This window comes from Thunnus albacares, chromosome 8 (genome assembly GCF_914725855.1).
Source record: "Thunnus albacares chromosome 8, fThuAlb1.1, whole genome shotgun sequence".
NCBI classification, from domain to species: Eukaryota; Metazoa; Chordata; class Actinopteri; order Scombriformes; family Scombridae; genus Thunnus; species Thunnus albacares.
Genome location: NC_058113.1, coordinates 14,747,756 through 14,770,992, shown reverse-complemented (window position 1 = coordinate 14,770,992; position 23,237 = coordinate 14,747,756). Strand labels below are relative to the sequence as shown.

Below are 23,237 nucleotides of genomic sequence, written 5' to 3'. Positions count from 1 at the left end.
TTGTCTTTGAGTATAATGAGGTGAAACATAGTCAGTATTTATATAAATGTTTTGCAAGAAATCATCAAGCTATTTTTGTGTGTTTGCTCATGTTTGGAGATGAAACTTTGCATTGCGTCATTTTAATGCGTCATTTGGCTGTGAGGTGTGTCTACTCAGTAAGAACACTGAACTCATCAGAGGGCCATCAACAGTATTTCATTTCTTCATTATATAAGGCTCTGCTGCATGTCAACTGCACCTCCTCCAGCTCGTTGAGGAGAACCAGATGTTTGCTCTGAAAGAAACCTAAAAGCATCCAACCTCTGGCCTGTTGGAGCCCCTCAGCAGGAACACAAGAGACCCTTAAACCAGTAAACAAATCTAATCAGCAAGAAACAATATAAAAAACCTGAAACTAAACAAAGAACTGGTTATGATTAAAAAGTTGTTGCTTAAGTGGCATAAACATATGCTGATATTAGATAAATTAGTCAATTCAAATACTGTTCATGTAAGAACTGACACAACACACACACACACAGATAAGGCTCTCCTGAAATTCACCGGTAACCTGCAAACATGTGGAAACCAAGTCATGCTTGTCAGAACCCTATTAAATGCTTCATCATTTAAAAGCACCGTTAAACATCTGTAAAACATTTCTTCTCTCTGAGACAAGATTTCCTCACTCAACTCTGTGCCGCCACTACGGGCGTGTAAAACACAACAGTCTGTGTCTGGCCAGCACTCAGAGCTGCGAGGAGCGTTTGTGGAGCTGCACTAAAACAGCTTATTTACGGTGGATTTTAAGCGTTTTTCCCCCCCAAAGAGTTATGGATGCTAGAGGAGTTTGCTGGATGTTTTGTCTCATTTTGCTGGCACACTGTGCAGAGCAGCAAACATCAACGAAAAAAAGAAATGGCAAGAAAGGTGGGACTTGATATTAACTTGACATTGGAAATGAAGACTATGTACTTGCTTGTTAATCTTTGATGGAAGAATTATGTTTCTGATTAGATTTTGCTTTGTTTTTTGTTTCAACAGACTCTACAAACAGTGCAGCAATTGAGGAACTGAAACAACAGGTTAATGACATCATTCAAGAGCTGAATTTGTTAAAAGAGCAGCAAGCTTTGCAAACAGGTATTGGTAAAATTCTTATTTAAATACATCCATTTTTTACAAGAAAATGTTTGCACAGACTCACAAAAATGTATCACAATTGATGAAAGTACATTTTACTACACTGCCAACATGATGTTATGTAAAAAAGAAAAGTCAAGGTCGGTTGGCAGACTGTAAACACCAGATTAATAATGACACCTGAAAAAAACTGACTTCTCTTCCCCCTTAGTTTGTCTGAGAGGAACCAAGATCCTTGGCAAGTGCTTCCTGGCTGATCCAGTGAAGAAGAACTTCCATGCAGCCAGCGATGACTGCATCGCCAAGGGAGGCAGCCTGAGCACTCCTGTGACCGGAGACGAGAACGACCAGCTCTACAACTACGTCCGCCAGAGCATCGGCCCGGAGGAGCACATCTGGCTGGGTGTCAATGACATGGTGACCGATGGCCAGTGGGTGGACCAATCAGGGTCCAATGTGCGCTTCAAGAACTGGGAGACAGAGATCACCCTGCAGCCAGACGGGGGGCGTACCCAGAACTGTGCCATCCTGTCCACCACAGCCAACGGGAAGTGGTTTGATGAGAACTGCCGAGCTGAAAAGGCCTCCGTGTGTGAGTTCAATATCGTCTGAAGCCTCCTTTCTTTCTGACATTTACACCTGTGCAGATGAAGCTTGCAGCAACGAATGACAGCTATCAGGTAGATTTTTGCAATACATTTACGAAATAATGTGCTGCATCTTTCTTAAGCTCACATTTTCTTGACCAAGCTATTCAGATGTCAATCCATATCAGGGTGACTCCACACAGGTGGTCTGGGATTTGTCGTTGTATAGGTTGAATTCACTGGGAGATGCTGATTCAATAGACTCATGTGCTCAAACATTATAGATAACAGGCTTCGAGGTAAACACCACTCGATGGCTTGTCTTTGTTATGTGTATTTTTATATCATCTGCTAATCAACACAATAAAAAAAAAGCTTTTTTTACTGTGCAGCAATCGTGAATGTCAAATTATGCTGTTTATATTCTATAATATATTACATTAATAAATCTGTGTCTCCACAGTTACAACTCTCTCATTGTGTTGCTGAGATTCAGCTGTTATAATATAAATCTTTTGGTCATCAGAGGGAAAAAAAATGCTTATGTAACAACTCATAAACAAACTCTTGGCTTACGGTTGCTGTATTTTACCAGATCATTTTACAAGGCCGATGGGCTTAAAGGTTCACAAACAGCCAAAAATTTCCTTTCAAAACAGGACACAAAGTGTTTCACATCATATGTATGTGACTCTGAAATGCAATCATCTGAATATAATCAGCTCTGAGGAGGCGGGTACAGTTGGGGCTATTTTAAGCAAATGTATATGAATGATGTGTTTTTGGAATATATTCAAAAAAATAATAACCATTATGTCCAAGAATAAGAAGAACTGTAACACTATGAGCATGACGTTTCTTCTTAAACATCACCATTTCATATATGTCACAGATGTAATAAGGGGGATGGATGTAAACTGCCAGTCTGGAGAGGAAGATGTGTGAGGGAATGACTCTATATCTACAGAAAAAACAGGGTTAACATCCCCTCCCATGAAAACACAAAACCTTTTCAAATTTCCAAACATTTTATTATCAAACCCTGCAGAAGTTTCCTGGTCCAACGTTTGTAAAAACTAACTGTATCTGCACCCACCCACACTTTTTCCCATCATTCTGCGTTGGCATTCACAATAGTTAAGTCACCCCAAAGAAATGTTACATCAGATCAACATGTTTGGACGTCTCCATGATACCACGGACATCCACTGATGTCAGCAGCAGAGTGTTTGTGGGTATAATGTCTTCGTCTCAGACCTTTTAAAACTCAATCAGTCAAACTGTAAAGCATTAATAGACATTACAGAACTGTAACTTAACATTCAGACTGTTCTCACAGCGTCTCAGGAAACCTCATTTCATCAGGAGTATGTGTCTCCCCCTGCTGTTTGGTTTCTAAACTGCAGGAGGCAACATGGCTTTACAAGACAATTTATTCAGTCTTTCTCAGGAGTTTGATTGTGTCCTCAAATGAGACCTATTAATTTTCTGAGTCAGACTAATGTCGAAGTGAATTCTCTACATAAATATTTTGATTTGCTGTGTTAGTGTATTCTGTTACTCCATTTATCAGAAAATGTACAAAATCTTATGAAAACAAAATAAATCTTTGGTTGAATATAACAAAGTTAGGATGTGGTTTGTTGTTCCACACATAAAAACATTATGAGCAATTATATCTCTCCGTTAAACCCGGTAACAAAGTTCAATCAATCAACAAACACACTGAGATCCTTTGCAAGATGTAACTTTTTGCTCACTAACTGCACTTAAATTATGTATAAAGATTCTCGTTCTGTGTCCTTGTAGTCCAGTAGAAGTGGTCCTTGGTCTTCAACATACAAAATATTTAAAACAAAATATAGTCTCTGACTGGTGACTCTCATTCATCATGATACACAAAAAGAAAACAAAAAAGTCTCTGTATGACCAGAGAAACAGATCCCTCAGCGATCAAGAAAACAGTCAGAAGATCAGTCTTGAGATTCCCAAAAGTGTAGGTCCAAGAAAGAACAAAAGCACTAAATTTGTCTTTCTCATGGACCAAAATGACTGAAAACAATCTATGACCTAAAGGTGTATCATTAGGAGTGTAATGGCATCTATGTAAAGCACCGCTATTGGCTGATATAATGATATCTAGAAGAATCCATAGTAGGTGCAAAAGAAGAGGGAGTAACAATACAAAGGGATGACTCCATGTACACACACTGCTGTTGCAATCTGCTGCAATACAGCCGTCATCGGGTCGTCATGTCCTGATGATGCTATAAAAGAGCAGTGAGCTGCAACAGCAGTGGAGTCCTCTCTTTTCACCGGTTTCATGACAAAAATGAAAAACTGAAAAGCTAATAAACAGCACACAGGTTTGCATCCACAATATGTACAAAAGTACATGTATCAAATATCTCAAATTAAAAATATCTCTTTAAAGGGGCTAAACTGGTATAAATGGGATGATTAAGTACTGCTTTCAAACAAAAGCGGCTTCATCTGAGATAAAACAAGGTAACAGCGGCAGGCAGGTCTGAACAAGGTTGTTTTGTGTGACTGACTTTGGTGCAAAATGATGCTCAAGAGGGGAGAAAAAAAAGGCTTCTTGCAAGGCCGAACTGCAGGAAATCACACAGATGCCAGGGAATGAACATCTAAAAGTTCAAGTAGGTCAAGTGATAAGCAGAAAGCTCAATCCAATCTCCTCCTCAGTTCCCTCCCTCTGGATCCAGCCGTGGCCCCAGCTTCGGAGAACATTCCTCCTGGCTTTGGTCCTCAGTCTGGTAAATATCATTGTCCACAAAGGTTTGGCCGTGACTCGGAGGCCTGTTGGGAAGCGGAGGAGCCTGTTGAGATGAATACCGGAACGGCTGGTAAACCCCGACCTCCGCTTTGTCGGCGATGCTGTCTTTAGAGACCAGCGGCTTCTGTGAGTCTGTGTTCCCCATGAAGGGTCGGTATGTGTCAAACTCTCCGTAGACGCCCATCTCTGCCCCCTTCCTCAGCAGGTGTGTGTAGACCAGCGTGTCCTCGATGGACGCGTACACGTGGGATTCGTTGTCTTGGCGTGATTTAGGGAAGCCGTTGTATCCTGGCAGGAAGCTGGTGCCGTTCGGATTGTAGATGGAGACTTGATGATTCAGCTGCTTCTTCTTCTTCCTGTTTGGCGAGAGAGAAAGAGAATTACATACAGCGTTACAGCTCTTCAATGTCAGATAAAGTAATTATGAAATGAATAATCACATCTATAAGTTGAGTAAAATATAAAGATGAACCAATACTTTGTGAACATGATAAACAAAGTATTCAAACTCAACTCACTGTTGTTATAGCAACAGTTTTATTGGAGTTTTATTTCCTTTTTTGAAATGTTTACTTAAACTGTCCTCTTTCAAAAGTCTGATTTTGTTTCAGAATATTTATTACATTTACATATAAAACTTAACTGACTGTGCTGCTGTCAGATTCAGCCAGTTAAATAAAAGGAAAGGTTACTTATTACTGTAACTGTGTTTAATTTGAGCGGCCTCTAGTTGGTTGAATCAGAATTAATTTGGCATTACGTTTTCGCTTCAGGAGCTATCTGGCTACATTTGTTGCCACTTGTTGCATAAGACAGACAGGAGAAGTGCAACAGACACTTTTCACAGCTGACATTTTGACTTGTCAAAGCAGGAACAGCTCAGGTGGAATTAATAATCACAATTAATAACATTAATGATGGCTCTGATCCATTTAGGTGAGTCAGTTGTTCTGGTATTTCGCATGTTCACTCACTTACTGGGACGATTAAAAAGAACAAAGCCATTGTTAATGTTAGTATTTACACTTTTTCTGCTTTGACGAGTCAAAATAAGGTTAATAAAATGTTATTGAGGGAAAGTGCCATTATGAAACATAAATGAACTCAATAAAACTGACGATGAAATAACATTTTATAATAATGAGCTTAGTTTTAATGATTTCTTAAATTATTTCACAGATGATTGGCTCCTTTACACATTTTACACAATTTATTCATGTGATTCTTTATTTGATCATCATCTCTTTTTAATGTATGAATACTTTGGGGATCTATATATCAATTATCCACTTAATAAAAGACCCTTGAAAAGATTTTAAGTGAAGGCAGAAAATCTCAAAGAGACAAAGTTCTGTAAGATGCTGCTGTTTCTTTCTTTCTAGTAGACTTTTTTTTCTTAGTAAAGATACTTTAGTGAGTAATTTTAAAGAGTTCAAAACAATTACTTATAAAGATTAGATAATAAACCTTGAAAAACAAAACAGATGCACTCACCTTATCACCACACAGACCACCACCAGCACAATGATAAAAATCACCAACAGAGCAGCCACCACACTCAGGATGATGGTCAGCATCAGGTCTACATGAGACAAAACAACACAGTATATCATTTCATCTTTTCTGTTATTAACTAAATTAACATGCTATAATATAACTGTTACATTTAAGCTCTGGATAATTGAAAAAAATAGTTCTATTCCCTCCAAAAATGGCAATGTTAAAAGCATTTATAATGGTTTTAAATCCCTCTGGAGTCTGTATATCCATCAGTAAAGACACTGAGCATGTTTTAATTATAGTAGCATAACCTTATTTATATATCAGTGCTGATGTGGGGTTTATCATACAGTATCTCATTTATGTCAGAAGACCACAAAACAGTTTTTGAAATACATGTTTTAAACTGCGAATTATTAATATTTTCAATGATTAACAGCAGAAAACACTTTTCCTGAAAAGGCACAAAATCACTTGACATGTAAATAGACTGCAGTATAGTTTTATTTATTACATTTGTATTTGTGTGTATGAATAGTGAAGCAATACTTTTTTACAACTATGAACTATTGTGTAATAATATTTTGAGTGTATCACTCAAAATTTGTACATTTTCATAGGCGCCTATGTCACTTTTTCTTGTAAATTTGGTTCCTCGTGGCTTCATACTTTGTTAAATTGACAAAATGATAAGTTAAACTACTAGCAGAGCTTGTGCTAAAAAAAGGATACCAATCACGTGGGGTAAAGACAGGTTAAAAGGTGCTAAACAAAGACAAAATGAAAGCATAGAAAGGTCATTTCAAGGAGTTAGTTGGTGTTAAAAAAAAAAGTCAACACAGCATTTGTGACCCATTAAATCCTCCAAGTCCAAAAACACAAGCTTCTCATACTCACTCGTGCTCTTCTCGAGGGTGATCTTGGTGATAACGCTGAAGTCTCCTCTCTCAGGCATGCAGTTGGACATGTTGAGGTAGAAGCTTGCTGGCACAGTGATCTCGCTCTCAGCCTCCTCGTCCTCCCTGCGGCTGTAGTCCTCTTCCAGGCAGCCGACTCTCTGCACCCTGATGTTGGTGTGGCGGTTGCTGCACTTGGGCTGGCTGAGGTTGGCAAACATCAGGTTCGCCTCCATCTTCGGGGGAACAGAGACGATCCAGGAGATGGTGGAGTAAGGCTTCATTCCAACTGGCCAACCAGGAGAAGCCAAAAGGACGGGAGTGTCTTTCATTGGAGATACAGTGAATATGTACCTTTCTGTGTTCAAAAGAAAGGAAAAATAAATATCAGGGAAAAAGATGCACTCGTTCAGGACGTATGGTTTAAACCACATCATCAATTTAATCTTCTTGTTACCTGATATCTCTTTTTTCAAACTGGCACTCAGCACAGGTTTGGGAGACAGCATCAGTGCTTTACCTCCCACTCTGGACACAGTGACTGAAACGTTAGTGTGGATTTGGACCTTCTGAATGGCTCCCTGAGGGCAGAACTGTCCAATATTGGTTCCATCATCCTCTGCCAGTTCAATGATGCTCTCATTGCATGGCTGCCCAGGTAGGGACTGTTTGAGGGGCACGGCGGAGGTCAGCTCCACCGTGCCGTGCTCAGGAGGACGGAGGTGCCAGGTCACACTGCTCAGAAGGTCGGTAAGGCAGCTCGGCAGTGAAGGTCGTAACAGAGACACTGGCGACTTCGGGCAGTCTTTAAGTTGATTACACCCTGGGCAAATGTGAGTGACATGTTAATAGAGGTCGATTAAATCAAGATTTAGAAGTGAGGCAAAATTTCTGCCTTCCTAAGGGGCTATAGCCACAATCCTCCAACATTAATTGATTTTTTCAGCCACTTGGAAGCAGTGGAACAAGCTGTAAACCCAACACTGACATATTATCACCGTATACAAAGTTAATATGGTGAACATGTTAGTGAACAGTTGCCTATTTACACATCCAGCAGACACAGAGCAACATTAGCATTCATTTGGAGTCTTGTTTTGGTCACAGCGTATAGGTGCTTTTTTTTTCTTTGATGGGAGCAGCAAGTGAACCAAAAAACTAGGTTGCGGGCCGTAAATCCAAAACAACAAGCTGAAAGACACTAAAACACCCCGTAGAGTAGAAGGAAACTGCAGTCAGGCTATCTTTACATTACACATACAGTAAGTTGTGTCTGAAATCACTCCCTTTTTCCTATAGTGCACTATATTTACACTCTGACATGTTATCTGGGTGTCTGAATTTGGAGGGTGTAAATTTATCCACCTGATAGTGTCCTCAAAAATCCACAGTGGAATGAAAAAAGTCGTTTCTGCTAACAATTCCACAATGCAATGAGAAAATTACTGCTGTGCGACTGAACAGTTGAATGTAATGACGCAAAACGGCGATGATTAGCGTCTGAAATCTCAATTTACTGCTCATTATTGAGTAAACTATTGAGTGTCCATTATGTAGGGAGTAGTGAATGAGTGAATGATGATGAGGGATTTCTGGACATAGCCATTGTCATTGGATACACGTCATGTCATGTCATTAATATAATGAGATTGATCTGTGTAGCTTTAAATAAAACAAGGACATTTCAACAATTTGAAACATACAAAAATAGCTGATAAACAACACTGCGGTTGTTTCACTGTGAGATTCACTGCGAATGAAATGTGCAGTATAAATTTAATATATCATTATTACGGACATCACATCTATGTTCTTACTTGCTTGAATTACAGACTGAAAATGTTTGGGGCTGTTAGAAACTGAAATGATCTTGCACAGTGCAGAAATCATGTTGATTTCATTCTATATTCATTTTAATGTGCAATGAAATTGCATTTTTTAAAGACCCTTCCTTCTTTAAATTACTAAGTATGTTGTGACTAATGATTGTGAGGCCTGCAATGCAAGGTTTATTTTCCATGCCAAGGAGCAGTAAATGAGTCAAATCTGGATTTACCTATGACGCTCATGGTGGTGACGTTCAAGTCTTCAGCGAGGCAGTCCTGGAAAGACAGCTGAGCAACGCTGTCTGATGAGACTGTGATCATCTCCTTCGCCACAGAGTTCATCTTCATCTTGCAGTCAGAGGTCGGCCTCAGCTTCTTGATGTGAAGAGAACAGCCCTTCTGCCTCCTCAGGTCCACACTACATAACACTACAGAAAACAGTGTAGTTCCACATGAACATCTCTTCTACGGACACACAAATGCAAATGTGTGGGCACGTGTATATCAGCTGAAATCATCCTCCTCAACCATGTCAAAAAGAAAGATTTTAATCTTGTTTTGACTAATAAAAGGTGATTCCCCCGAACGCTGAAGGAAGGGTTTCCTGTAATCACGACGGTGATTCATGACTCAGCAATGAGGCAATCTCAGAGCTCCCCTAAACTGATACCTGAAGGCTCATATATGAAGCCCCCTCTCCACGTCACTCTTTCATTACTCATCCTTACAAAAGTTGTCTCAGAAAAATGGAAAATCTTGTCAATCCCACACGAACAATGTATCTACACCCATGTTGTAACAGGCAAGAAAATGCAAAATAAAGATTATCTGTATGTTCTAAGCGCGTACCTGCTGCAACATGTAGAGGAGTAATCATTCTTCCTCTAAACAGCAAAACCTCCACCAACACTGAACAATCCTCCGAGCAGCTTTGGGTTTTGATTTAGATGAAATGATCCATTAATAGATCTAATTGTTGATCAACACTAAATGTATCTATATATGTCTAAAAAGTGTTAACAGGTAAAAAAAACAAAAAAAAAAAACATTTGTTGAACAAAACTTCAAAGAATCTACAATTAACTTTTTTTTTCATTTTTATATCTTTCTGAAAGTCATGATGTTGTTTTAAATGGCTGTTGATCAGATGAAGTAAGAAATCTTAAGATAAAACACCAGGTACTGATAAATTGTCATCATTTTTGAGAGACTAATGGACCAATTGGACTTTTTAAAAAGAATCATGAAATTATTTGACAGTTAAAGTAATATTTGCTTGTAGTTAGTTAATAATACTTATTTTAATTTATAGCAGCGATGATACATTTTCTGGCAGGAGAACAAGCTTCAAACACAACACATATTATCAACTAATAACATAACCTGAGGAATGTGTAATAAAACAACAGCCTATAAACACATCCAGAGCAACATTAGCATTCATTTGGAATAACCTGATGAATTTAACTCCGATACTCACTCACAGCTGCTAAATGCTCCACTATGTTCTCCAGTTAGTTGCTAACTTTGTCTGTTTGTCATTTGGTGCTGTGAAAGTAGCATATGGAGGGTTTTTAGAGCTTTTTTGCTGCTTCAGTGAGCAGTGAGAGTGAATGAGAACAGTCAAGTTGTGGACTGTAAAACCAAAACAACAAGCTAAAAGATGCTAAAATGCTAAAAGAGCTGCGTGGAACTGCAGAGTTGTTGATGATTCTCTGTGAGTTTGTCACAAGGAGTAACACCCTTCATATTACATTAATCTGATCCATTACTGAAATAAAAACATTGATTAGTGCAGCTTTAAATTTCAGTTAAATCAGTTTCTTGACCCTTTAAACAAGCCTTTGAAATAAGCCTTCATCTCAGTTAGTTTGATTGTAATAGTGTGGATAAAAACGACAGAGATCTCCAAATCAAAACTGTTCCATAGCTCAGTGCCTATCTGATCACCTCAGTCCATAAATATTAGAGATAAACAAAGAACACAAACAAACCAAATAGGGCTGAATACATAACCTTCTCAGAGGTAAAAAGTTTCTATCAAAAGCTGTGACGTAGGGCTGGGCAATACATCAATATTACATTGATATCATGATATTATATTGATATCGTGTTATGAGACTAGATATCATCTTAGATTTTGGATATTATTATATTATGATATGGTATAAGTGTTGTCTTTGGCTGGTTTTAAAGGCTGCATTTTAGTAAAATGATGTAATTTTCACGGCGAGTCAACGGACCAACCACCGTATCTGAATTTGCATGAGTACAACTTGACCTCAACTTTATTCAAATGATCGATGAAGTCAGGCCAGCTCACAAACTCAGATCAAACTATCAAACTGGGCAGTGCTGATCAAATATGAATCAAGATTCTGTTACCGAATTGACTGTTTCTCACCTCAAATGTTTTCAGAAACATATTTTACTGTACTGTTTAGCTGTACAATGAGATTGTTTGTAATGCAGCCACCATATTGAAAACAGCAGAGCAAAAACCAAACACCGATCAACTCGCAGTACGTCACTCACCGGCCGAGCATTCAGTGGTCTGGTGCGTCGTTGCCGGAGTCTGTGTGTCCATTAATCATTTTATCCACATTACTGATGATTATTTATCAAAATTTTTATTGTGTAAATATTTTGTGAAAGCACCAATAGTCATCTCTATAATATTGTCTCGATATCAATATTGAGGTATTTCGTCAAAAATATCGTAATATTTGATTTTGTTCATATCGCCCAGCCCTAACGCTACCAAAACCAAACAACCTCATCAAGTGCAGACGATGTGACACACACCTGGTGAATTTGCTCTTGAAGTGGACACCTTGATGCTTAGGGAGAGTCCAGGAGAACCAGTTCGTCTCCTGTCCATCTCGCAGTTCCTCAGCATCAAGGAGAAGTCACCCTGATTCTGGGCCGGCTGGGTGTCCTTCAAAGTCAGCACCGATGCTACTCTCCCTTTGCCGTGGTACTCCACCGCAGTCTCCTTCTTCAGACAATGTGGCTGTGTGACATTCAGAAACTGAACAGACGCCGTTTGTTTGGCTGGGATCTGAAAGTACCACTCCATTACATCGTCGTCAGGAAAACTGTCCGGGTAGTTTGGAGAAAGCAACTCGGAAGACGAAGTCCCTTGTGGTAAAGTCAGTGTAATTTTGGCAAGAGCTGGAAGAGAAAAAACCATAAACAACTGTCAAATAATTTGATGTTTGACACTTGACCTGAGACAGAGAAGACGTTATTAGGATGCTACAATTTACACTAACTTACACTTGATTTCTTCCCCAACAGACACATCAAACTGGCCATTTTGCAGCTTCTGACCTGCTGGGACCTCCAGAGAAAAGCTCCCTTGATTCAGTATCTGAGCACTGCTGATAGTACCAGTCCTGCAGTATTTCCCTAAAGCCACAATCCCTGTATCCTGGAAGGCCTGGAGGGTGTAGGTGTGTCTGTCTGGGCAGCTCACAGATGGATTAATCTGTGTCAGACCTGTCTTGGTGAAGTCTATTTGAAATGCTTTTGATGTTGAAGCTTTCAGGTTCCAGGTGAACTTGCGTTTAAAATCCAAAGGAAGGGAGCCGGAGTCAGCCTGGATGATGTGGCCGTTGCACGACTTTGTGGTACATTCTGAGAAGACATTTTCACATAAATCCAAGCATATTAGCTCTGCAAGATAATTTGATTTCTTTACAAGATAACCAGAGACGAGATGAGAACCCTCTTACCTATATTTCGTACAATCTCCATGCTGAATACATCTTGAGGTCTGGAACATTCAAACTCCACCGAGACAGGAGTGTTATCTTTTAACAGCACAGATGTACTACATTGTCGTGAGCGTCCTGACCCTGTGCAGACTTTGCACACCGACCCTTTGACCTGACTACTGCTGATGTTGAGGGTGGTGCCTCGGTCAGGGGCAATGGTCAGCTTCTGAACCCCTAGATAAAATGTAGAAAGAGAGACTGAGAGAATGACAACTTGATAAAGAGAAAACAAAGATAGATATATGCTTGCACTCAATGTCAATATGACTAAGGCTGACAGCTTGGCTTCATTCCTCATGACTAACCAGGCCTGTGCTGAGCAAACACAGCCATGTTCAGTACCTAATGTGCTGCTTGACTCTATTGTCTCACATTTCCTGGTTACGCTGCGTTCTTTCTCTTTCTATATATATGTATCTACATGTTTCTAAAGTGAACAAAACAGACAGAACCTTCAATTTGACACATGACACATCAGACAGACTCCGTGAAGCTTTTGGACGATGATGTTTTGTCACAGTGAAACTACACAGAGTCCTTCTTTCCGTTTTGTCCTCGTCTTGATCCTGCCTAACAACTTCATTTACTGTGGACAGGACTAATCAATACACTCATTCAAAGATTAATCAACACAGTAAACAGCATAATAATAACGGCAAAGAAATAGTAAACTGCATAATCTAATAATTCTGTCTGATGTTGCGTCCTACAATTATTGTCCTGTAATTTGAGGAATAGTCCTTTCTGATGCTTGAAATAATTATCCACCTCACCAACATTTCACAGTAAATCTTCGTCAGTTATTTTTTATTTAGTGTTAGTCCTGTCTAGTCACATGTCCTTGTTAATTTTTATCATATTTGGTCAAACTGGTCAAAGGTCATCCTGATTTTTTTTAGTCAAGTAAAAGTCTAGGCATTTTAGTCTTATCTAAGTCAAAGAAAACTATTTCTTAGATTTTAGTCAATGAAAACTGTTGACATTTTAGTCTCCTTTAGCCATCAGATTACATTGAATATTTCATTCAATCTGGTCAAGCCAAAACCAAAACTTATCATTATCTGATGAAAACACAGGTTGAATGATTGAGAATGCAGCTTTGGAAAAGTGTCTGGTCTGATGGGATCAATTTAAGGGACAATACATCCAAACATGGAACATGTTCTGATTTGCATATTTCTTTTAAACCAGCACGATTCAAAAACTGGGGCCCATTACAGTCTTTAAAACTACTATAAAATAATAAGAGCTGTAATTTTTGGTTGTCTTAAGTACAAACTTACCTTTCTGTTCTGAACAACGGAAATAAAAGTAATAAAATAAAAAAGAATACTGTACATACACTAATTGCAAATAGATCTGAGGTCTGTGTTAACAAGAAAAGAAAAAACACTTTACCCCATTTAATAATGACATAAGGTTAAAAAAATGCTGTCTAGCAAGCTAGTTCTCAAGGTTTGCTAGAATAACAACAACCATAAGGAAAGGTAAAGTTATACACTGCTATTTTATGGCTCACGATTCACTCGCACTATATACACGCAAACGTGACCTGGAGTCTATTTTCTCCGTTTTATGCGTGTAACTACAGTCGTTTTGTATTGGGGTCTGAGTGCTTCCAACGCGCGGGTTACGTACATTCAGCAGTGCACCTGAACGCCTCAGTAAACACAGACGGAGCTGCTGCTGCTCTGCTCACTAACATGCTGCTCAGACTGCGACTCCTGTCTATAATATTCTGTTTCCTCTTTTTTGTAAACGAAAATAAAAAGAGAAGCTTTTTATTTTTTAAACTACATTTTAGTCTCTTATTTTTTCGTCAACAGCATGTTGATATAGTCACAGTTAGTGTTTAATGACGTCGGTGCCGTCTCGTCTGGTCTTAGTCATGGAGAAAAAGGTCGTTGACGATCATTTTTAGTCATAGCTTTCGTTAACGAAATGAACATTAGACTTGAACTTACCTGATACCGTGAAAACAATAAAAGTAAGAAAGAAGAAGATCTGTAGTGAGACTCTGGCTGTTGATAAGGACATGCTGCCCCACAATTTAGCTCTTTGACTTTGATCCGGAGGGAAATAGATGGAGATCTGCGCATTATTTCACGGCTTTCTTGTCCAAAGTTGCGACCATCCTGCGCCACATTTTCTTGTCGTTTACGTGCAACTCAACTCGTAGTTATCGAGACTCAATTGCTTCACTTCCTGTATGTGTGTGTGTGCGCCAACAGCAAGGGCACACCTTTTAATGTAAAGGCGTGGCCAGGTCAGCCATTTTGGCAGGTACAGAGTTCATTCACGCGTCATAACCGTAGCACATCCGTGGTTATAATATTTAGTTAATATTTTTTATATTAATATTTTTTGAGTTAATAAAGAAAAAGCCCTGTTGAAATCAATGCAATTCTGCAAAATAAACGCAATTAATACAGAGATTACAGTTGATAGAATAAGAATATAATAGAAATATTACAGTGAAACCTAATAGATATAAGATAATGAACTCTAATAGACTCATAAATGTTAATGTTTTTCTAATGTATTTTTTACAGATAAATGATCTTCCCTAATTGATCCTTGTTGGCAGGCATATTTGAATGCTCTTAATTTGGGGTAAATAAGTCAAACAAGTCTCAGCAGGAGGTAAACAGTTTTGCTGAGAAGTCAAGCTGATAAAATCTCTTTACATGCCAAACGACCTGCACTTCACTCACAGGCTGTATTACAGTGGGTATTAGAATATTTTCCAATACACGTTTTAACGAGTGAAAACACGTCCTACTCTACTTCTAACAAATTGAAATAATTACAGAAGAGTGATAACCTCTCCCTGACAGTTAAATAAAATGAACTGTGATGCTTTTTAAAAGAAAATAAAATTCTGTATATTAAACTAACTGTAGGATATATAAAGTACTCAGACCTTACACCACCTGGACCTGCATCATCATTTAAATACTGCTTATTTTGCATCAATAATTTCATACGCTGAAAGGGGCCATTTTCAAAAAAATTCTTTTACTTTGTGCTTAAATACATTTTACTGATAATAATCCTCACCTCAGAAGAGCATATGCATTTGTAAAATGTATATGATGCGTGTATTTTTGTTCACAATTTACTCAATAGCAATCAAACCGAAGACAACAATGATGGGTGTGAAAAAAATCTGAGTTATAGCCATAAATTAAAGGTGAATCCTGCACCTTAAAATCCCCCCAAACTTTCCAAAATACATAATCTTTGCATCACTAAATGTGTTCACTTGAAATACAGTAAAATCCAAATTGATTTAGGCTAAAGAGAACAGGTCATCGAGAACTGAAATATAACCTATAATCAATTTTATTGAAACCGTTGGAACATGAATACAAATAAGCACGTATATTGAACTTGACATTATAAATCTAACAATATAAATATTGAAAGCCTCTCTGTCAGTCATAAACAACATCTATTTCTCAGAATGTGTTGGAAAAAAAGAAAACTATTACACTTACTTTGAACATTACTATAGATTAAATATGTGACGTCACACGTTAAAGTTCAGTTTTCAGTGCAAAAAATCCTACACATGGGATAAGGCAAAAAACTCTCTAGAAAGATTAAAAACTATAGGCTACAAACACTGTTTAAAGAGAAAGGTGTGCACAGTTTGACATAACCCAGGCTATAGAAGGCCTACAAAAACACATTGGTGTTGGTCCCAGTATAGATTACTATTGGCTAGTATAATCTGTCATACATTACCTTGCTTGTCCTAATGAGGCGAGCTATTAAGGGTTAAAGAACACCCAAAACTAAAACATTTGATCAAAAAGTTATCCAAAGCTCCGCATCATCATCATCATCATCATCATCATTCATCCAGGTGAACAGTTGAATGGCTACAATTATCGTATAGGCAGCACAGGCTAATTACCAAGTAATAAAGATAATTTCAGTTATCTGGGTCTCCTCTGCTCCATCCCATTGGGCAGAAATCCTGCAATGATCGGGACTGGCCATATGAGAGCAGCAACACTCCACACAATGATCACCAAAGTCATGAAACAAGCCACAAGTGTCGACTCGATTGGCTTCCTGTTCAGCCTCCAACTTTTGTCCCCCTTCAGCTCATCGAGGCTGAAATCCACGCAGCAGAAAGTGACCTGATCCCCGCTCTGCTGGCCCCGCGCCCGGCCCTGGCCAAACCTCCGGTACCGAGACATCCCGCATCCCACGCACAGCCTCAACTCCTGCTGACCCCCTGTGACCCCGAGGTGCTCGATGACGACGGGCGAGGTCGCCCTGTTGAAAGCCGCGGAGAAAAAAGCCCTTCCTTGGTTGTTGGTGGTGTAGATGAGCACATCACACTGGAAGCCGAAGCTGCTGTCCCAGCGGGCCACCAGCGAGGTGGGCAGGAGTCTCTGGACGCTCACGTTGCACTGGGACAGCGACTGCAGGGAGGATGATGATGATGATGAGGAGGCGTCGGACGAGGCTTCGCTCTCCTCCACAGACCTCTTGGAGAAGCGCACGTCCACCTCCAGGTTGGCCAGGAACCTGTTGGAGGAGTTGATGGGCGGCAGGAGCAGGTCTTCGTCGCTCCAGCCTTGGCATCGCTGGAGAAGTCCGGCCACCGCGGTCAGAGCCAGCAGGAGAGTCGGACAGTTGTTCAGCATGGCACAGGGCGCGTCTCTCCTGCTCGCATGGTGCTGTGACGATCCGCAGGCGACGGACGAGGCAGTGTTTGAAAATGCCAGTCGCCAGTGATTTTTAAAAACGCAGCTCCCGATGGAGAGATTCAATTCCCTGCCCGACTGGTATAAATGGAAACGTCCAATGTCTGTCACATGCGCGCATCCCCCCCCCCACCCCTCCCTCCCTTCCCTCTGGATATTTTCCTTATGACTTGCTCTCCAAATGTAGCCTTGCAATTGCTTTTACAGGAGAAGCAGGCTGAGCAGCAGCTTTGTGCGCTGTGCCTTCATCACAGCTCTGAGCTCTTCACTCCCTCTGTGTCACTTCAGGTGTGAGCGCTGAGCACCGGAGGAGTGGTGAAGGGGGAGAGCCTCCAGTGCGCAGGGACAGAGGCGCCAAGTTCAACACAAAACACATCTCCCTGTCAACAAGTCAAACCTACACCAACACACACACTCAACAAAACAACAAAACTACTGATCTGGAGACAAAATTTCAGCCTCAGTCTGCTGATCAGCAGGTTGTATGATCTTCCATGAACACTGCAGTTTTTCTCTCTAGGATGGGAGAAGACTGTGGATAAAGCAAACAAAAATAAGTAGTGCACAGACAGAGAGCAACCTCTTGCAGCATACTAAGCCCTCAAACTGCTCCTTTGAGACAGAGCCACCTCATTATCTCTAAAACTCAGGCTACACAGCGCTGCTCATATCATGTTTATTTCTCTAGTATGGCTACTTAAAGGACAGGCTCACAATTTATCAAGTCTGTCCTAAAACAATAATCAGGTACCTAAATGAACATTGACACATGTTTTTCTAGCTGTAATCATTCCTCCTGTTCATGCTGGCCATTCTGAGATCCTTTGGCTCTGGAGGTAGGGATCGGTGGTTTGATTCTCAGCTCCTGCAGTCCACATGTTGAAGTGTCTTTGGGCAAGATACTGAATCCCAGATTGCTCTCGATGGCTGTGCCAGCAGTGTGTGAGTGTGCATTAGATTAGATCTTTATGAGCAGGTTGGCACCTCGCATGGCAGCCTCTGCTATCAGTGTGTGAATGTTGGCATGTGCTGTAAAGAGCTTTGAGTGGTTGGAGGACTAGAAATGTGCTATATAAATGCAGTCTATTCACCATTTAATGCACTTTCAGTGTAAGTGATGGGGGACAAACTCCACAGCCCTCCTTCCATGCAATAATGTATTTAGAAGTTTACTTGAAGCTAATATGAAGCTTTAGATGTCCAAATGATGATGATGATGATGATGATGATGATGATGATGATGATTATTATTACTTTATTTGACAGGGACAGTGCATATTAATAACAATTCTGAAAATATGCCAGTTAGCCAAAAATGCTAATTTTCAACTGTAGTCTCTGAGCAGGCAAACAGTAGGAAGCACAAATGTTACTAATAAAAGCAGTGAAAAAATGCAGATTCACACAGAGCCTGAACTACATAGAGACAAGAAAGATAGCTCTTGATGCATGCAGAATCAAGAATAGCATGACAACAATCAACAAATAGCATGACAATACAATGTTAGGACTAGTGAAGTGCAGATATTATGTACAGAGCCTGTGACAAGCAGGAGCAGCTCTTATACTAAGTATAATAATGACAAATAAGACAACAAACAACAGGAAAAACACCTCACTGTTCTGATGTTCATTAAGAACCAGGTGTTGTGGTGAATTAATGGTAGTTGGCACAGTTTCTTATATGTTGTGGTAAATTATTCCAATCCTGAGAGGCTCTGACAAAAAAAGCAAATTGGCCAAAACTACTTTGTCCTCTAGGAGTAAGACAATCTCCTCTAGTTGATGCTCTAGTAATTCGGCTTGTTTTTAATGGGATGTAAGTACAGAGTGGTGGAGGAGCCATATGTGTGTAATACCTTGAAAAAGAGACACAGTCTACTGTATTTAGCCATGTTTTCCCAGTGTGCTGTTTCAAAATATTGCAATGATGGTATCCTTGTGGCTTCTTGTTGGGTCGTATTGTGTTGTCTTGTAGAGTTTTTATTGTGTGTTTGTACAGGGATTCTATTGGCTTTAGTGTGGTTTTATTGATGTGTCCCCAACTTGTCAGACAGTACGTGATGTGTGGGAGGATCATTGTATTCATGAACATTTCAGCTGCATTAGTGGTCATGCAGTTCCTTGTCAATTTGAAATTGACTAGATTAAATCTAACAGTCCTTTTTTACATGTGAAATTAGTCAAACTAAGTCAGTGTCTTTCAAATTTACGGTCATTTTAGTGCCAAAGTCCCTCTTTTTGTTATGATCCTTCTACTGCAGCTGAACAGGAAAACGAAGTCTGTCCAGACACAAAGAGGGAATATTTTACTAAGAAGACTGTAAATGTGGAAGATATTCACTTTATTTGACTAACAGACAGACAACTGAAGCCTCATATTATCCTCAGTTAAAGTTATTAAATTTAATATTAAATATGTTTCTGCACAAGACCAGGACTGTGGATTTTGTCCTCTGTCACTTATATTCTAAGCACATTTGGAGGATCTTGTAATGTTCAGTATGAACAAGAGGAAAGATTACAGTGACAAAAACCTGTTTCACTGCTCATATGGGTGTCTGACTATTGTCTTAAGACAGATATGAAAAATTGTGAGCCTATTCTTGAAGTAGCCATACTGGAGGAAAAACATGAAATGAGCAGAGTCATGTAGCCTGAGTTTTAGAAATATTGAGGTCACAGTCCCCCAAAACCCCCCCACAAGATTTTGACTTGTCATAGTAGGAAAAGCACAGGTATTACTAATAACATTAACGATGGCTCTGTTCAGTTCAAGTGCCAGTGACTCTGTTTACACTTGGTTTTAAAATGCGTTTCAGTGATCACACAAGTGGACAGCCGAGACACTTCACCGTTCACACCTGTGTCTGTCATGTGTCTCCAGCTGAACTCTTGTGTTCAGATTTTGTTACTTCCTACGTCACCTCCACACAGTTATTACATCAGTCGATCGCCAGACAAGCACCAGGTTTGCTTCGCACGGGCTAGCTAAGAAAACAAAAATGTTTCAAGAACATCTGGTTTCACTTGCACACCATCCACGTACATCAGTGCTCCTCTCCATTTTTTTGAGCATTGGCACCAAAACAACCACAACGTCTTGCACTGATGACGTATTCTCCTGTTATGTCCTTCTCGGGGATGCATCAGGACACGTTAGTGTTTACAGTACAGAAGATATGTGGTCAAATGCCTCCCAGACCACCTCAGCAAGTGGTTTGAGTGATCGGATTATGATGCATCTTGGTGGTCGTTTACACTTGTATTTAGCACTGTCCACTTGTGATCCGATCACCCAAGACACATTTTAAAACCAAGTGTAAACGGGGTCAGTGAGTCATGACAGTGAGACAGTGAGCTAGCATGAAAAATAGAGGGACCCTGAAACTATAAATACAATGTTATTATAATTTGTTTCAAAACCTACACTTGAATAATATTCAGGTGGGGAAATAGTGAATCTTTTATCTTTTTATTTATTCTTTTTGGCTGTAAAACAGACAGACACAACAAATATAACTACACTGATTTAAAAAACAAACAGTTATCCTGAGACTCGACATCAGTGTCCTCAGTATCTGTTACAGTTCTGGACACCAGGAAACAGATATAAAGTCTTTTTGAAAGTAACTCACAGCTCAACACATTTCTAAATGTGATATTTTAGAAACATGATGGGATTTTAGTGGCAACAAAACATCAGTTCAGTCATGAAAGCAACTGACTACAAGACTATTGTTACTATAGTTACGACACTATAGGTACAGATATGTATAGAACAGAAGACTGTGATATTTGATGGCAAATGCAGCAGACGCAAGGTTAGAAACAAGAAGCTCCAGTGTGTGAGATAAATTCAGAATGTTAAATTTACATAATTAATATTAATCTATTAATCACTAATTAATCTAATAAGTGTCTCAGTGTGTGTCAACAGATTGTCCAACAGAAAGCAAGAGTACAAAAGCAGACGCCACTGATTTCTCTTCTCTCATTGAAATTTTACATTACATTTATGTTCATTCATTTGGTGACATTTTAAAGAATCTAGTTCACATCACAATCAGCCTGTGAAATTTATAAAAAACATTCATTTTGTAAACATTTTCACTGCGTGTAAGTTTCAAGCTAATACGTATGAAAACATCTCCGTGAAGTAAACCCCACAGTCCATAATCCCTCGCTTGTTTGTTCACCTGCTCTGCAACTTGAGAGCTTTCTACATATGATGGTGCTTGTTTTACTCTTAGCCATATTGTGCGCTCTCAGGGGGACAGCCAGACACATCAATAAACATGTTGCCTCCCCTGTGCTGTAGCAGCAGGGGTTTTGTACACACTGTGTATCACCTGGCTGCTGCTGTAACTCCCTCCTAACCCCCTCCCCCCAGCCCCTCTTTGTGTTTTGGATGCAGCACTTTATCACAAACAGCAAATCTGATTACAATTACAGCTGGGGACACAGCTGCAGTTAATCTCAATTCTGCGGAGTTCTAATAAAAGTTTATATATTAGTATGAGTGGTGGAACACCTGGTTCATTTTGGCAAGGAGGGTATCGAGCTGCAGTCGCTGTGAGCCGGCTTTGGCTCAAATCTCAATGAGCTCAGAGTCAATCAACAACCATGTCTCCTAAAAATTACACTTATGCAACTCAGCTTGACAGAGGCTGATGATTGAAAAACGACTCTGAGGCCAAGACTGTGCACAGTGTCAGACACAAATGGTTTCAATCATTTCTTGCATGTTTCATACAAACCTCTTTGCAAAATGTTGTTGTATTGGTTCAATCATAATTAGAGCTTTTACCGGAGATACCATCTCTAAATATATCCAGGAATCTAATGTTGTACGCTCTGCCTGTAATGAGTATGTGGTTGTTTGATCTTCAGAATGTCAGAGTTGATATTTTCCTTTTTTCCTGTCTTTTTCTTACATATCCTTTGAAAATTTTGCACAGAATGTGCTCTTAACCTCAAAATATCAGCTACTCCTGACAATATAGTACAATCCAATACAAGAACTGCGCAAACTTGCTTCAAAAATTCAAATCGACAGCTCTCTGACTTCTTCATACAAAAGAGACATCATCCCAGTTTGACAGCCACTTAACTGTCCTCACATCTTGTTGTGTCCTCGAAAAGGCTTTTAATGAAGAAATAATTATGCTTTTCACCCGTACGCTCTTCATAACAATGTATATATAATGTATCAGGAAAGATAATTAGCTATTGACAGACCTGGAATCATTGACCAGAGGCAAATAGAGATTGATTATTCTCTTTCATCTTTGCCAGCTAGGAAATATAAATGGCACTTGTATGAATTGTTTTCTTCTGTGCTGTTTAAATTGTATAATTTGCTCTGGAGGGCCTGGCTCCATGTATTTGATGTGAGGGCCAGCCGAAGTGAAAGACACCTTGGCCTCAATTTGCACCTGAAAGCCCTCATCCCCTTGTCTTCCTTTTAATTATGACAGTGTATTCTGCTCCAGCTTTTATTTATTTATTTATTGCTTAAAAACAATCATGTGGTTGTTTAAGTCTCTTTCTGCACACTCAGACATCTCTCCGGTGCGAGCGAGCACTCCCACACGTTTCCAAACGCTGCTCCCTCCGCATCAGATACACTCCAGACAATGTAATGGTGAACAGAGCGAGGAAATGTAAATGACTTTCTTGTTCATTAATTATGCTATAAAAATGTAAATTGCTTTGGTGACAAAAATGCAAATGGGACTAAGATAAAAGTCTCTTGTGCCAAAGGAGAATGTATAAAAGATTCATTGTCTCAAAATGTGGCTCTTTCTCCAGGAAACCAAAAAGAGGAACTGGTAGTGGCTTCTGGATGGCCTTCATCAACTCTGTGCTGGATCAGACACCATTAGTCTGACTCACCGGCTCACCAGACAGCTGACTTAATTAGAAGTTGAGGGTTGGGTGCGTGCATCTTCATATCCGCGACTTTCAAGCTCCTCTTTTACATCTAAAGCCTGCGTGGTG

At 39.6% G+C, this 23,237-nt stretch overlaps 3 protein-coding genes across 3 annotated transcripts; 1 reads left to right on the top strand and 2 right to left on the bottom strand.

Moving 5' to 3' along the window:
• The first annotated feature begins 677 nt into the window (after nt 1-677).
• Nucleotides 678-2,186, top strand: clec3ba (C-type lectin domain family 3, member Ba). Its single transcript, XM_044359720.1, has 3 exons — nt 678-912; nt 1,027-1,125; nt 1,337-2,186. Exons 1-3 carry the CDS (start codon nt 816-818, stop codon nt 1,735-1,737), a joined length of 597 nt encoding a protein of 198 aa, XP_044215655.1. The 5' UTR covers nt 678-815; the 3' UTR covers nt 1,738-2,186.
• cdcp1a (CUB domain containing protein 1a) lies at nt 1,824-14,764 on the bottom strand. Its single transcript, XM_044359719.1, has 9 exons — nt 14,475-14,764; nt 12,469-12,684; nt 12,011-12,370; nt 11,537-11,905; nt 8,962-9,159; nt 7,363-7,728; nt 6,907-7,263; nt 6,004-6,091; nt 1,824-4,865 (listed from the first exon to the last, which is right to left on the bottom strand). The coding sequence occupies exons 1-9, from the start codon at nt 14,545-14,547 to the stop codon at nt 4,415-4,417; spliced, it is 2,478 nt and encodes an 825-aa protein (XP_044215654.1). The 5' UTR covers nt 14,548-14,764; the 3' UTR covers nt 1,824-4,414.
• Nucleotides 14,765-15,561: 797 nt separating this feature from the next.
• On the bottom strand, nt 15,562-17,364 carry LOC122987704 (transmembrane protein 158). The gene has a single exon (XM_044359721.1). It carries the CDS (start codon nt 17,172-17,174, stop codon nt 16,455-16,457), a length of 720 nt encoding a protein of 239 aa, XP_044215656.1. The 5' UTR covers nt 17,175-17,364; the 3' UTR covers nt 15,562-16,454.
• Between the last annotated feature and the right edge of the window lie 5,873 nt (nt 17,365-23,237).